The sequence below is a fragment of the Aspergillus heteromorphus genome (genome assembly GCF_003184545.1).
Source record: "Aspergillus heteromorphus CBS 117.55 chromosome Unknown BO70scaffold_11, whole genome shotgun sequence".
NCBI classification, from domain to species: Eukaryota; Fungi; Ascomycota; class Eurotiomycetes; order Eurotiales; family Aspergillaceae; genus Aspergillus; species Aspergillus heteromorphus.
The window spans coordinates 548,896-564,431 of record NW_020290416.1 but is presented as its reverse complement, the minus strand read 5'-3'; the positions used below and the strand labels follow the sequence as shown (position 1 = coordinate 564,431).

The 15,536-nt window shown below is 52.9% G+C and overlaps 4 protein-coding genes across 4 annotated transcripts; 3 read left to right on the top strand and 1 right to left on the bottom strand.

The window, feature by feature from the left end:
- Nucleotides 1–1,470: 1,470 nt before the first annotated feature.
- Nucleotides 1,471–4,981, top strand: BO70DRAFT_387135 (uncharacterized protein; the record flags this gene model as incomplete). Its single annotated transcript, XM_025545883.1, has 4 exons — nt 1,471–1,602; nt 3,525–4,392; nt 4,587–4,853; nt 4,914–4,981. The coding sequence occupies exons 1-4, from the start codon at nt 1,585–1,587 to the stop codon at nt 4,979–4,981; spliced, it is 1,221 nt and encodes a 406-aa protein (XP_025399711.1). The 5' UTR covers nt 1,471–1,584.
- A 2,312-nt stretch (nt 4,982–7,293) lies between these two features.
- Nucleotides 7,294–9,215, bottom strand: BO70DRAFT_291454 (SGNH/GDSL hydrolase family protein; the record flags this gene model as incomplete). Its single annotated transcript, XM_025539390.1, has 2 exons — nt 7,294–8,811; nt 8,865–9,215. The coding sequence occupies 2 exons, from the start codon at nt 9,213–9,215 to the stop codon at nt 7,294–7,296; spliced, it is 1,869 nt and encodes a 622-aa protein (XP_025399710.1).
- A 1,527-nt stretch (nt 9,216–10,742) lies between these two features.
- BO70DRAFT_429053 (glycoside hydrolase) lies at nt 10,743–12,611 on the top strand (the record flags this gene model as incomplete). Its single annotated transcript, XM_025548036.1, has 6 exons — nt 10,743–10,930; nt 10,976–11,142; nt 11,189–11,308; nt 11,354–11,799; nt 11,854–11,941; nt 11,996–12,611. The coding sequence occupies 6 exons, from the start codon at nt 10,743–10,745 to the stop codon at nt 12,598–12,600; spliced, it is 1,614 nt and encodes a 537-aa protein (XP_025399709.1). The 3' UTR covers nt 12,601–12,611.
- Nucleotides 12,612–13,544: 933 nt separating this feature from the next.
- BO70DRAFT_352593 (uncharacterized protein) lies at nt 13,545–14,537 on the top strand (the record flags this gene model as incomplete). The annotated part of the gene is made up of 1 exon (XM_025541800.1): nt 13,545–14,537. One exon carries the CDS (start codon nt 13,545–13,547, stop codon nt 14,535–14,537), a length of 993 nt encoding a protein of 330 aa, XP_025399708.1.
- Nucleotides 14,538–15,536: the final 999 nt, after the last annotated feature.

Sequence of the window (15,536 nt, the reverse complement as noted above, 5' to 3'; positions counted from 1 at the left end):
TTCCCTTGGGGCCATGATTTGGAATCCCTCGGGCTGGCGACGCCGTACGTACTTTCTGCGCTGGGACCTCGGCAGCTGACAGAGAGACACTCCCAGGCGGCGCCCTTCTATCTAGTGCCCCCCCCCCCCCCCCCCAAATGAGAAAAAAAAAAGGACCCAAAACCGGAATGGAATTAGTTCCGACGTGCCCTTCCTGGCTTCCTGCGGGCTAAGTTAGCTTGTTCTGACTTCCAATTGCAACGATGCAGATCCCCTGCCTGGTCGGACCAGCGCGGCCTCAATTGGTCGGGGCAGGGACACGCCCTTCCCAGCAGGACGGAAGGTGTGCGACCCGGCGGCTTAGCCAGGCACGGCGCGATCATATACTTCAACCATCGTGATGGGCCCTGAGGAATGAGGAACCGAACCGTTCGTATCTCGCTACGCGCAGTGCCTTGGTTTCCCGATGACGAAGCCAGATCGGATCTGGCTGATGCGATGGCGTTCCGATCACCAGTCACAGGAGGCCCCCGTGGTCGCTGGGCGGCTGCATGATGCAAACCCCATTATTTCTCCGACTCAGGGCTCCCGAGTCATAGATGATAGATAATGGCCATTCAAGGCGAGCCCTTGGACGGTCCACCACCCAGCTCCCCGGTGTCATCGCGTCCCAGAAAGCGGTTCTTCCCGTTGTTCTAAGTCGGGGGGCGCAGCGGATGGGTTCCACGGAACCGGACCAAGGGGCTGCTTGCCTCACTCTGGGATTTTCCTTCTGTATACTCCGTACTTCTGAGCCGGGTGTTCTACTTTGGCTCTCTGGCGCAGATCTCCGCAGCTGCGCGCGCGGATCCAGGAGACTGGTTCACGGTTCTGTGCATGGACCAGAAGCCGATCACCGAAATAGTGTTTCGGGAGGGCTTTAACTTTAAGGGCCCCTCGGGACGGGCAGTCAATCAATCAATCAACCGAACAATCGATCCATCAATCAATAAATTTGATGGATGCCAGGATTTGGAATGATGATGAGCGGAGGGGGGCCAGACTAGGGGTTAGTGTCAGAGGCTAGTCTGGACGGCCTGAAGGGGTAAGTGGTGGTAATAAACCGGGTGGATGTATCCAGGCAGCTGCTCGATATAGATAGACCGGAGCTGTCAGGAGTAGGGCAAAAGTGTCAGCCTGTAAGGTACATGGCTAGCGGGCTAGTGTCGAGACTATAGCTTACCTGGCCCCTGGGAACCCGGTCAGCCAACCTTATCGGGACTGTCAAGTCCACGGAGATGCGAGAGACGGCGCCGCGCCTAGTCGTAGGTGTGCAGCCGCCAGCCAGCCCGATGGATCGACTTTTGCTGGCTGGACTTTTCAGGCTTTCAGCCCGGCCAGAAGCCCCGAGTAGCTCCGCGCCTCGTGTCGGACCCATCATCGCCCACAATACATTCATTAATTTTTTTTTTAAAAAAATATCTCTCTCTCTCTCTCTTTCTCTCTCTTTCTCTCTCTCTCTGTGTGTGTGTGTGTGTGTGTGTGTGCATGTTGTGTGTGCGCGTGTGTGTGTCTGACTCCCCTAGCCGCCTGGGAGCGGAATGGATTGGATGGATCTGAAGAGGAATGGCTGGTTCCCTTCCTGTGGGGGCGACCATAATTCGTCCACCATTGTGTGCTTTATCACCACCACCACCACCGTCACTATTTGCCATCCTTGGCGTGGAGTCCCGATGGATTGGTCCGCAAAAGAAAGAATGGGTGATCATTTAGCTCCGGGAGAGGGTCCTGGGAATGGTAGGTGCAGAGGGCAGTCAGGGCGCGTGCCATTGTAGTGGATCTGGTGTTTCTTGGTGGTGGGGCTGGAGTTGTTGGAGATGGAGGGGGAGTTGAGGGAGGGAGGGAAAGAGAGAGAAAGAAAGAGGGAGTGAGCAAGATGGAGTGTGTGTATAAGAGAGAGAGAGAGAAAGGCAGAAAGAGGAAAGCAGAGCAGGGAAAAGATGCCTCAGGGTTTGAAAGCGTGCTGGCAAGCAAACATGCCCTCTTTGCTTCTCGTTCTCTCTCTCTCTCTCTTTCTTTCTCTTACTGTCCTCCACTTACTCCCATATTCCCACATATCTTGTACACAACCTGTACACAAATCTGATTCTCAATCTATATGTGACCCTCTTTCCCCCCCACATCACAATGGCTCATCCACTCGTCCTCCCCAGCCAGTAATCTCCAGAGGATCGATCCCCCCTCGCTGTAAGCCCAAACCAAAACCCCAACTAAAAGGCCAGCCTGAAAAATAAAAACAAAATAAAAAAAAAAGGAAAAGGGAAAGGGAAAGGGAAAAAAAAAAAGAAACGAAGCCTCCAGCTGGTTTGATTGCGGGTTTCTTTTTCCAGCTGCGGCCTCGTTTGTTTTTCTCCCTCGTTTCTCGCGCCTTTCTAGCTGCTGCAGACCCTCTCATTTCTTTTTCCTGCACGAGTCCCTTCCGTCCTGGTGGTGTTTGGGGAGGGGACAGGACAGGACAGGACGGGGTCCTCTCGGATGGTTCCTCTCTCTCTGACTCCAGCACGAACTCTTCAGAGACGCCGAAGAACAGGAAGCCCGAGGTTTCAGGGACTGCGAGACTGACTGATCGACCGGCCCCAGAGGCTTTCCAATAATTCCCTGCGGATCATCCCATCTGTCTTCCTCAGGCTGCCCTGCTCCTGCTGCTGCTGCTGTTGCTGCTAACGACTTACTACTTCCTACTTCCTACTTCCTCCTTCCTCCTTCCTCCATGCTATAAGTAATCCGTACATCCCAAATCCTGCATACCCTCTTCCTCTCGTCCATCTGTTGCACCCCTACCCCTCCCCCCACTCTTCTTGCTTCCTTGGCTTCTTCTCCCTTCTCCTCTTTCATCTTCCTCTTCCTCTCCCTCTTCCTCTTCCTTTTACTCTTCATCCTCCTCCTCCTCTTCTTTATCTTCCTACTTTAGTGTCTGGGGTTTGAACCCGAAAGGCCTTATTCCTCCAGACCAACTTTGGGCTGCAATCCCAAACATCCACCACGGACCTGGCTTCCAGAGGCCCCCCAACCATCCACTACGAGGGCTGTCGACTCGTCATTCAATTTTCTCTCGATCATCCTACCCGTCTATCACCGACCCTCGCTGCCTGTGGTTGAAAGAGACCCCTCCTTCCGCCCCTCGCTGCCCCTCCATCGCCCGGCCCGTCTCTCGGTCGACTATCCCCAGCCGTGCGGCCCAAGTATATACGCACCCAATCACCACCTAGGATCCATCCAGGCTTTCCCATCAGGTGCGCAAATCCTCCAGAATCTTCAAAAGCAGACCGGCCTCTCTGCCCCGGGGTTTTTTTTATATCGCGACGGCTGATCGGTGTGTGGCTATATAGATCGCGTGCGCTGGTTGTACCCGCGTCCCTGCGCAAGAGTGAAACCGTGAGACCTTCGCGCGCTTACCTGCGATTCTTGTTGGCTTGGATCTCAATCCCCTGCTAGCAGCAAAAGCCCCGGAGCGAATCGGCTCGAACATCCCTCTCTCGCCTCCCCAGACCCGGCCGATCGGACAGCCCGCCAAGCTGGAATCCTACGTGAGCCCGCCGCTCTCCCCGCTCGCGCATTGGTCGTTCGACCTCGATCCAGTGCGTAGGGGAATGGATGGCGAGATCCGGCGCATGAAGCAGCATGACCCGCACGCCCCCTTCGCGGCCAGATCTGGGATGTCGCGCCGCGCGGCGGATCGCTTCAGACAGGCCGGGGCGCCGGCCACACGTGGAGACCCATCCCAGGCGACAGGGCGGCCTCGCATGTCGGGCTACCTGGACTACGGATACACAGACGCTCCCTTCCAGGGCGGTCCGTTGCAGGGAGACGAGTTGCAACCGTACCCGCCGACGTTGCGCGACCAGCAGCGCCAGCACCAGTCAGTGCACCAGCCCTTGGCCCCCTACGATTCCGAGATGGTATACAACCTCAGCCAACAGGGCCCGGCACAAGCCCCGTACGAGGTCGTGCCACCCTACCCATCACGGCAATCTGCAGCGATGGAAGCCCTGTCTAGCCACTTTGGCGTTCCACAGTATTTCCCTCCTAATGAACCGACGGGCACCGCCATGGAGTCGCCCTACCTGTCATCGCCGATCCCGCTGGCCGTTTATAACCATCCCGGCGCCATTGGCCGCTCGAGCGCAACGCAAGTCTTTCCCCCAGCCATGTCCGATCTGACCTCGGTGGGCGCGCCCTCGCAGCCGCCGCCGCAGTCATTACCCCAGCCGTCGCGGGCGGAATCCGAGGCAGCCAGCATGAAGGAGTCGTATGCCTGGTTCCAACGAGTCTTACGAGAGGCCTTCGACCGCACGCGCGCCGGCCGATTGGTAGAGGCTAGTCGATCGCTCTTGGAAATCTCCGAGTGGCTTGTGACTAATGCGCGGGAGCTCGGTATGTCCCTTTTAGCGTTCTCTTCCATGCCCACCACGCCAAATGTTTATCCACCCTTCCCCTCCTTAATACTGTGCTAGGCTTCTTAGCGGCCTGCGACGTACATGGCACCGGTACGTCATCGTACTCGCGCGCTGCATGGGCCTGAGCGACAGTCGACAGTCGACAGTGAGGCTAACTGGTGTCTTGACTAGGGATCCTGCGGGATGACCAAGTGATGCACTCGGACCGACTGCAAATCTGGAATGACTTCAATATTTGCTGGCTGGCGGTGTGCCAAAAGCAGAAAGACCTGGCCCAGGAATTGCTGCAGACCGGTCGCCAGCCGGCCCAGACCAGTCTCCTGAGTGGCGACGCGATGGACAACCTGGGCAAAGAGCTGATCCAGTTCTGCGACCGGATGGAGCCCCATGGCTTGGTGGACTACCAGATGGGGATCTGGGAAGAGGAGATTCTGTCGGGTACGTGAGCCGGGGAATGTAATTTTCGAGGCGATCATGCTGACCTGTAGTCTGACATAGTGCTGGGCCAATGCCTGGACCTCATCGAAGGCCGACCCGACGTCTTTCGCACGGCGGGCTCACGCTGACGAGGGACGAGCAGTCGTACTTTTGTGGTGGCTTGGCTCACGCAGGGACTAGTTTAGTTAGTGCCTGCCCGACGACGCCAGGGCGGACTATCGAGTGATAGATGGATTTTCGCCGTCTGTGTCGGTCTCTCTTTCTGTCTCTTCTTTCTTTTCTTTTTTTTTTGGTTGCCCCCCCCTCCGCATCCGACCAGTCGCCAGGTACCTGCATTCCGGCCCCCACTCCTCGTGGTCAGATCGTCCCGGGGGTGGGATCCGTCCTATCGGGACGAAAGAAGCAGGCATGACAGCCCAAAAAAGAAACCTCGATCACCCCTCGGCGTTTGAAGGTTTGTTAGACGCATACCACACCACTGTTTCGCATATAGGGAGCACGGGTTGGCCGGGCGCACTGGTTGGTTTCAGGCTATAGACCTTGCTTGACTGACTGATTGATTGATTGGACTTGGTCTGAGGATGGCTGTGCGGCTGACCGTCGACAGTTGCCGCTCGACACGCTTAAGATCGGTGGTGCCTGACATGCATACAAACATCGGCAGATGTTCTGATGTTCTTCGAATGTTCCATCACCTTCCGACCCAACCTGGATATTGACCGGGGGGGGGGGGGGGGAGGGATGGATATGATTTTCCTTTTTTTTTTTTTTTCTTTTTTTTCCCCTTTCCTATCTCTTCATTCCTATGTCTCTCTTCTGTACTATATTGCCACACACCTATTTGTGAAGATGCCCCATGTATTATTGTTAGTTAGGATGCGGATAAGATACCCAGTTAGTATAATATAGTTATTCCTTTTTTTTTTCTCTCCTACCCTTTTTCTTTTTAATTATTAATAATGTTGTAAGGGAGTTCTTTGGAGAGGCTTTGATTGATTGATTGATTCTTTTCAGAAGCAAAGTTCCTTGAAAGAGAGAGAAAGAAGAGGAAGAGATTAGATCATGCAGCTGCATACATACATACATACATACATAGTGCATGCCATGACATGCAGTAAGCAGCTTGTTGGAAGCAAACCGACCACCCCATCCCTCAAAAGTGCACAACAACCAGCTCGTCCATCCTACCCTACACTCTACATACCGTACTACCCAAGGTAGGTTTTTACTATATACTCAAGTACAGACAGACAGACAGACAGGCTAGAATCCGAATAGAATGATGTTCTGTCCATCTCAACTCAACTCAACTCAACTCAGCTCAGCTCAGCTCAGCTCAGCTCGGCCCAGTTCGGCTCACCAGTCAGCCAGGGAAGCAGCTATAAAGACAAGGAGTGGAAACAGAGTTAGAAAACAAAGCTATTTACCTATAAAGACAGGGTTGGGGTGCAGAGTGCAGGGTGCAGTAGTGTGTTTGTGTTTGTGCTTACATGCAGGAGGAGGAGGGAGGTACCTACTTAGTACTAGGGACCTAACTGAGGGACAGGGTTGAGTCTAGAATCGCCTACCCAGCTAGAGTACCTACTTCTGTCTGCCTGTCTGTCTGTCTGGATGTTTGTTGTATATTCATCTATTTACTTGGTATTTGTCTCTTGTCTATGATCAATTAGGAAGGAGATACCCAATCGAGACAGAGCTAGTGTCCAGTCCAGTCAAGGGCAAGACAGACGTTAGAGCATTCGTTGGGCAGGAATATCGGGGTTTGGTGGCTGGTTCTATATTGAGGGGAGACGGGAGGTTGGGTATCCAGCTAGCTAGATAGTTAGCTAGATAGTTAGCTAGATTAGTAGTCTACTAAGATAAATGCAAGGGCGTATTTTCTACAGTCGGTACCTGATGGGTTGGGCGGCGTGTTTGACGAGCCGGGGTCGGGATCTGATCTGGATTGGATTGGATTGAGTGGAGGGAAAGGGGGTGGCGGCGTCTATTTTGTTTTTTTCTTTTTTTTTTTCCCTATACAACCAACTCAACCAACTCAATTAACTTACTTATTCAGGATGTGTGATGTATGATGTGCCAATACTATATTCTGTATATAGATGGGGATAGGGGTGTACATGTAGTTAGTGAGAAGAGAGACGGAATAAGTATGTAGTTTATTAACTAGCTGTGGTGGTGCCGAGGTACTTTTGCACAAGTAGTCCGACCATCTTTCTACCATCTCGGCGTCAGGGACATACAGACGGTGGAGGTTTCTTTCTACCTTTCGAAATTCTCAGTAACGCGTTCATATTGGCCTAATTTGAAAAAAAAAAAAAAAAAAAAAAAACATTCCAACTACTTCATCCATCCAATCCTCACTGATACGCCCGCTACTTCGCTACTGCACTCCATCTCGATGTTTCGGATAGGGCTGACCAAAAGGCAAACCCTAACCAACTCATCCACCCCCCTTGCAACCATCCGTGAACCCGCCCGCCTTCATAGCAACCTTGTTATTATTGAAGCATCTCGCCGCCGTCCAGATCGGCGTGTTAAAGGTAACCTTCCACTCATTGCCATCACTGTCCGGCTCATCCAGATAATTGAAGTCCCAAGCGGTAACGCCCAGGCCCACACAGCCCTTGATAGCAGGCAGCAAAGTATCCTGGCCCCAGTCGGTGCTGGCCCAGCCCCTGCCACGCATCTCATAGGAATCATAAACCACATTGTAGGAGGAGCTGCAATACCCATTGAGCTCCTTCATGGGCGGCCACGGGCGCTTGACGGAGTTCTCGACGTCAAGCTGGTAGATGTAGTTTCCGCGGGTCCAGCGGCCCCCGAACTTCCAGTTGAGCGGGTTCTCGGGGTCGTTCCCGTCGCAGCTGTTGATGATGCGCTCGAAGGACTCGACGCAGTGGGCCTCGTCGAAGGTGTTGGCGCCGCCTTGCAGGGTGATGCTGAAGACGTGCGCCTCGGGGGTCTGCGAGTTGAACCAGCGTTCGTCTTTCCAGTTCTTGTTGTGGTAGTGCCGGTTGACTTCGTTGCAGTACGTCTTGTAGTTAGTGTTCAGCAGGTCCGGGTTGGCGTAGTCCTTGCGCCCGTCTTTCTGCCAGCAGCGGAATTCGTTGGGCGACCGAGTGCAGGATGGATTTTTCTTTCCGAGGCGCCCTGATCGTTGATTGTAGATGCCGTCGAGAATGAAGGAGGCGATTGCGCGGTGGCCGATCTCGTTTGGGTGGAAGTATCGCCCCCAGCGGTCGGGGAGGCCGACGCCGAAGGAGATCCCATCATCGCCCGGGCAGCCAGGGGGGGAAGGGGTGCGAGGATCGAGTCGGTGGAGGACGGCAGCACCGGGGTTGGGCGAGTTGTAGAGGGTGGATTTGTAGAGGGCGGAGTTGCCGATGTCGATCTCGGCTTTGTGGCCGTCCATCAGGCTGATGTCACGCTTCTTCTTCAGTTCGCGCTTTCCGCCGATGGTCGTATCGGGCTTGAAAAAGGCGAGATTGGGCTGTGAGGGATCGGGATACTGGCCGGTCGACTCGGGACGGCAAAACTCGCCGTGGAGACCTTCGCGCACGAAGGCGTCCCAGTCAGCGGTGCCGATGAAGGGATAGGAATCCGTGCTCGGGCTAAGTTCATGCACAACGTCCTTGATGGCCTTGTTGATGTTCACGACCAGCGTGTTGAACTTCTCGCGATGTTCCTTGGTCAGGGCAAGGGGGCTGATGGGATCCAGGCGCGGGAATGCCCAGTCCTGGCTGGTGGCGCAGTCGTCGTTCTCGGTGTTGAAGAACTGGCCGTAGAGGGCGTAGATGATGACTCCGTTGTAACCCATCTTGGTCTGGAGTGCGGTCAGGATCTCGCGGACGTTGGGCTTGAGGATAGTATCGATGTTTTCCTGCGCCTTGTTGATGACGTCCAGGCACTTTTGTTCCCCTTGGAAGGGCAGGAAGATACAGGTTTTGATGATGTCGCTCTGTCTTGTCAGCCCAGGTCTGTCTGTCGACTGCTGGACGAGAGAGAACCTACCAAGCACAAGTCGTTTCCTCCGGCCGTCAGGACCACCAGATCAAGGTTACCGTACAGTTTGTTCACCTGATCGAATATGTCACCTGTGCGAGCACCACTGCACGCGACGTACTGGAATTCTTTGGCCTGTGGTCCGAGGGCATGCTGGAGGAGGGACGGGTACGACAGATCGTATCGAGAACAATCGTAATCGGCTTGCTTCTCGCTGTACAAGTCACCGGACCCGATGCCTGCAGTATAGCTGTCGCCGACAGCTGCCCAGCTCCCAATCCAGGTAAGGTCGGTAGGGTCCAGGTCCACCTCGATGTTGGAAGTGTTCAGGTCGAGAGCATGGCTGATGATGAGGTTCATCAGCAGAAAGAAAAGCAAGATCATGTTGGGGGTGGAGCTGCCAACGACAGCAGATGGGATAGATGGACAACAATCTGAGCTGACAAGATGAAAGGAAAGGGTGTGGGTGGGTGGAAGAAAGGATGAGAGATCGAGGGGAGGGAGTGGTGCTTTATAGACGGGGAGCCTGGAAGGCAAGCACTGGTGATGAGAGTCTCATTAAAGGGAATCATCGTAACTGGCTTAAACTTTTGGCCTCTGCGGGGTCCAAAATGACTTCATATAGGAGTCTAGGCTTGTTAGAGGGAATATATGGGGCTAGCAGTCACAGCAGTGTTGTAATTCATCCCAGGCAGTGTAAAATCGTTGCCTAGTGCTGTTGATGTGGGGTGACTTGAAAGTGTAGATGTTGACAGAAAAGATGACGGCATTGGTTATAGCAGTATATTCACAAGGGCAAGCTAGATTCTAAAAGTCTTAGATCTTCAGATTTGTTGGTCGTATGGCTGTAGCAGAATATCCCCGAGGGCAAGCTGATCTCTAAGGTAATTTAGACCTTCATCCCGTGTTGCTGATCTCAAATCACTCCAATACATCACTGCTCAGATGTAGTCCGGAGTTTGTGGTAGACTAATAAGAAAGGTAATGACAACACTGGTCGCAGCAGTATATTCACGGAACAGTATATGAGGGCATTCAAGCTACCCCTCTAATTAGTGTGGCTGTGAGATACCTTCACGTAGATCAGATGCAGTCTGGATCTGGCGAGATCCTGGTGACAGCTAGTCAGCAGTATATCCGCTACTTCATAAGCTCTAAGCCGGTGTCGATCTTCAGCTAGTATGGGGATATAGATTGAATTGTCTCAGTATGTCACTGTTTAGATGTAGTCCAGGCTGCGTGGTAGATCCCAATAGGAAAGGCGGCAGCATAAGTCACAGCATGTCAGGGATCAGTGCGGGATTTATTTGTCTGGGTCAGTATGTCATCTGAAAGTTGGTAGGGTATAAGGAATAACATGGCGACATCCAAGCTAGTGTTGATTTTGAGACAGCTTTTCTGGCACAGAGTGAATATATTATGGTCTAGATGTGATTGACTGTCCAGGTTTGCTGCAGGGAATATCCACCCATAAACTCTGGGCTAGCGCTGCTATGGCAGTGTTTTCCTGGGTTAGTATAATGGTATGAAACCATAAATCAGACACAATCTAGGCTTTGGTAGAGGGCAGGCCCGGTGGCAGACCAGTCAGTAATATCAAGAAACAGCATATGAATGCATCCAAGCTAGCGTTAGACTTTGACTAGCGTTGCTGTTAGAATGGCGCCGATGTAGATCAGCAAGGGAAGGTGTTGGGCTGCATCTAAATGCCCTCATGCCATTCATCTTGAGAAGACTGTCCCATGCTGTGAAAGCTGAACCTCTCTGTAGGCAGCAGTAAGCAGGCAGTCTCGTGAATAGACTGCCAATGTCTATAATAAAGGCCAACTCATCCCCCGATCTCCTGCAATCCAACAAACTCCAAGACAATCGCGGTTTACGTCCAACATGGCTACTCCATCGGTTTTCTCTTACCTTTTGTTCCTCCTGCTTGGCTGGCAGCTGGTCTTCAGTGCAGCCTTGTCGGACAACGTCACCAATGCGGCTTTCCCCTCTGACTTCAACAACCTCCTCGTGGCCCAGGAATACACCTGCACCAAGTCGCAGAGATGCGAGCGTGGATGCTGCGGACCTATGTACGTATTCCCACCTACTAGCCTTCCTTTGCTGATCTCTGGCAGCGACGACACTGGTACCGGCAACTGTGGCTTCGGCCCTGACTTCTGTGGCGACAAATGCAACTCTGACTGCGACCGCAAGGCCGAATGTGATCCTGGTTGGGGGACGCAATGGTCCCAGATGTCTACTTGCCCGCTGAATGTCTGTTGCAGCAAGTTTGGATTTTGCGGTGCGTTTCTCCATACAACCAGATGTCCTCTGCTAATACCAGCCAGGAACTTCTCATGACTTTTGCGGAGATAAGGTCGTCGTCTCGCCTCAGTGCAACGGTAACAGTGCCTCCAACCGAACTATCGGATACTATGAAGCGTGGAATCTGGAACGCCCATGCGGAAGTGAGTGCATCCTCCCCTCGACATGTCAGAGCTGATATCTTGTAGAGATGGGCCCGAAAGATATTCCTCTAGGATATTACACCCACATCAACTTTGCCTTCGCCTACATTGATCCTCAGACATTCCGCATCGCGCCCATGGATAACACGACAGCGCCACTGTACAGGCCCGTGACGGCGCTCAAAGGTCGACAGTCTGGTTTGAAGGTATGGATTGCTGTTGGAGGCTGGGCGATGAATGATCCCGGTCCGAGCAAAACCACGTTCTCCGACCTGGCTGCTTCCGAAGCCTCTCAGGACACGTTCTTCGACTCGTTGCTCAGCTTTATGCAGAGTAACAACTTTGATGGAGTCGACTTGGATTGGGAGTATCCAGTGGCTGATGATCGCGGTGGCCGCCCTGAGGATTTCGCCAACTACGTGACCCTGCTGAAGCGACTGCGCGAGCGGTTGAACCAGAGTGGCAATCATTATGGCGTGTCTATCACTCTGGTAAGTCCGGACTATGTTTTGAATTTGAATACACTGTGGTCCTAACCTAGACAGCCGGCATCCTACTGGTATCTGCGCGGGTTCGACATTGTCAACCTCGAGCCGCATGTCGACTTCTTCAACATAATGACCTATGATATCCGTGAGTCTTCTTCGCCAGAGCAGACTTCGAGTAGCTAACAGCTTCACCCTTCAGATGGCGTGTGGGACTCCACCAACAAGGAAATCGGATCGTTCGCACACGCTCACACCAACCTGACGGAGATCAACGCGGGACTCGAGCTTCTGTGGCGCAATAACATCAACCCGGAACGCGTCAATCTTGGGCTGGGATTCTACGCCCGCAGCTTCACGATGAAAGACCCGAGCTGTATGAAGCCAGGCTGTCCGTTCACGGGTGGGGCGCGTGCGGGCGAGTGCAGCGGCACGGAGGGGGTGTTGGCCGAGTACGAGATCAACAAGATCATCCAGAAGGGCGGGGCTGAAGTGACGCTGTACAAGGACGAAGCGGTCAAGGTCGTGACCTGGGACAAGGACCAGTGGGCCAGCTGGGACGACCAGGAGACGATGAAGCTGAAGATCCAGTACGCGAACCAGCGATGCCTGGGGGGAACGATGGTGTGGGCGATTGACCTAGACGATGGGACTTTGGTCGGGGAGTTGGGAAAAGCACAGGGAAAGAATCGGTCTCACACCTTGCCGGAGAACCCTCAGCTGTTTCCAGACTTGGGGACGGTGGACGTCGATGACTTGCTGGGATGGAAGAAGGCGACGGACAACAGAACAGGGGGAGGAGAGTGAGGAGAGTGAGGTGAGGATGTGAAGAAGTGAAGAAGTGTGAAAGTGAGGGAGAAGACGGGGGGGGGGGGTCATGTGGGAGCCGGTCATGTGAACTCGTCTGGATTGATTGATTGTTTTGTTTTGTTTTGTTTTCGCTTTCCATCTTGTTCTTCCCTCCACACAGAAATAAGCCACTTTATCGCTACATCACGTTCTATCTTATTATTTCTCTTCATATCCAAAGCAAGAAGGAGCCACAAATGCCTCATGGCCGCTTAACATTCGTGTTTACCCTTTAGACATACGTGCTCATCATGCCTCCGATGGCTGACCCTGCCAGCTGATGATGGGGATTGCGTGCCCATTGCTGCTTTCAAATGCCTCAGATGGCCGTTCTTGGTTTTTTCAACTGGTGATGGAGATTACGTGCTCATCATGTTATCTACTGTCTATCTGATTATTTCCATCCTCAGCAGCCAAATGGCTACTATGCTAGTCCAGCCTATGCTTCACTATCTCAGCCACTTTCCCATAAATGCCTCAGACGGCAACCTTGACCTTCCGGCTGGTGATGGAGATTACGCGCTCATCATTTTCTGTCTGGCTGGCCTACATCTCCAAGCCCAGCGGTTGAATGCCTCAGATGATTGCCAGCCGTTCCAGCTAATTCCTCCAACCACTTTCCATCCCGTCCGCTTCACATCCATCCATGAAGTGAGCCGATGCAAGGCCCAGCAACCTTCACCCATTCCACTCATCATCCCAGGGTAACTCGGGGACCTAATTGTTTCTGTGAATCACTAGATGGAGTCTCGACCGATCGCAAGCTCCTGCTGTGGGTTTATCTTCCCCCCTCGCCCCCTTCTTCCTCTCCTCTTTCTTCTCCACATCGCCCGTCCTCTCTGTTCTACAGATCTCTTATCTTCTTCCAATCTATCTCTTTGCTGCTAAGCCTATCAATCATCATGGCCTCCCTTCCCTTGTGGATATGGGTGGCAATGCTACTCTCAATGCTGCTTCCCAACGTCCATGCCGGCCACCCGACCTGGGAGACGGCTCGTTTCTCCACCCCCGACTGGATTTCCATCCGTCCCTGGGAGGCCGACACCCATCTCTGGCCCGACGCAATCCTCCCGTTCTGCTTTGATTCGGACGCCAATTTTGAGAAATACAGACCCCGGATCGAAAGTGCGTTTGATCTGTGGTACGCGGCGGGGCTGCCTAACAAACTGCGGTTCCGCTACCCAACTCAGGAGGCTTGCGAGGAATACCCCTATGTTACCATCCTGGTCAGGGACACCCCATCGATGATGACCGCAACCACCGGCGTGTCTGTTCCCACCGTGGGCGACGATGGGTACATCCCCGCTGCCGGGCCCCCAACCATGTACGTTTCCGTCGAGGAACAGGACACCTGGGAGGATAACATCAGGAAAATCGCACATCTGATCGGCCATCTCTTTGGCCTGCATCACGAGCACCAGACCCCGTCATTTTGGAACCCCAACACCAGGGATTCCCGGCAATTTGACTTCTGGTGTGAATATCTGGCGGATTTCGAAAAGAAGACCAAACAGCTGACCTATGAGGAGAGATGGGGCACTGTAGGCATCTGCCAGGATCGGACGGCTGCGATTCTATCGGGCTTCTCGGCGGCGAACTTCCTGCCCCTTGAGGCGAACACCTATTTTACCGACGCCCAGTGGTGGAGTACGCCCGATTGGAATTCCATCATGATATACAGTTCCTACGTTGGCGGGGCTCCCGATAGACAGGTTCTCCAGAAAGCAAATGGGGGTATCATCAATACCAATTATGTGCCCAGTGCGAAGGACGTCGCCGGCTTGAAGTTCCTCTATACTACAGGCATCTACGAGAATCCGTTGTCGCCGTTCTTCAATAACCCACTAAGCCCGTACTATGGCACCTTCAGGATGTACAACGGTTGCAATGAATAGGTTACCAACGACTCATGACCTCAACATTTACAGTGGATGATGGGTAGGATCGATCGAACGGCTTCAACAGCTTTGTTGGTCACCGTGGACGATGAGAGAGATGACTGGGATATTATGTTTGTTATTTTCTGGGATTTCATGATGGCACTCAACTTGCTATGGATACTGTAGTGGTGGTGTGGTTGGTTACTTTGGCTGGAATATCTAGGGTGATGATCACTGGATTTGTCTAAGGATCTGTAGCTGATGTCAGTCAAGGCATGATGGGGATGGGAGAATAGTCTGCAGCAATGGTAATGATGTTATGTTCACTCTTTGTACAGGCAACAGTAGTGATCCCGCTGCAGTTCCAGTAAAAACGGCCCTAAATCAACTCCCCTCTATCTTCTAGCAGGTGGTCCGGTCTGGCTTGGTCTTTTTTTTTTTTTTTTTTTTTTTCTCTTGTTCATTTTGCCCCGCTTCTATCTGATCTTGTTTGCTGTTCCTCTCTTGCTATTTCTCTTTCGGATCATCATCTTTCACTCGCGTGCGGGCAGAAGTAATCCAGCCCGCAGTTCCAGTGACCACAGCCCTAATTCAATCTTTTCTCCCACCGTGAAACTCTCTTGCTGTTTTCTTAGCGCGGCTGTCTTCACTCTTGTGCAGGCGGCAGTTCCGTGGGCCGTCTTTTGAGTAGATCCAGTCCTAGTTGCATTCCTCCATCTCCGGGAGGTGATCTGGCTTGATCTATTCTCTCGCCCATTTAACCTTCGTGATTGAATCTAGTATATGTCTCTTTGGGAGGTGTTCTGGTTCGATCCATTCTGTCATACCTGTTCCACATTCTTGTTTTCTTCTCTACCCTGCTGTCTTCTTCACTCATTATATAGGCAGCAGTAACCCGTATATTCCATCGGCCATGAACCAACCCTAATTAAGTTTGCGCAATCACTCTGGCAGGGGCTGGTCTGAACCATTCTCTCCCAGCCCTTCACCACGCTGTTTTAATCCCTCATCCAG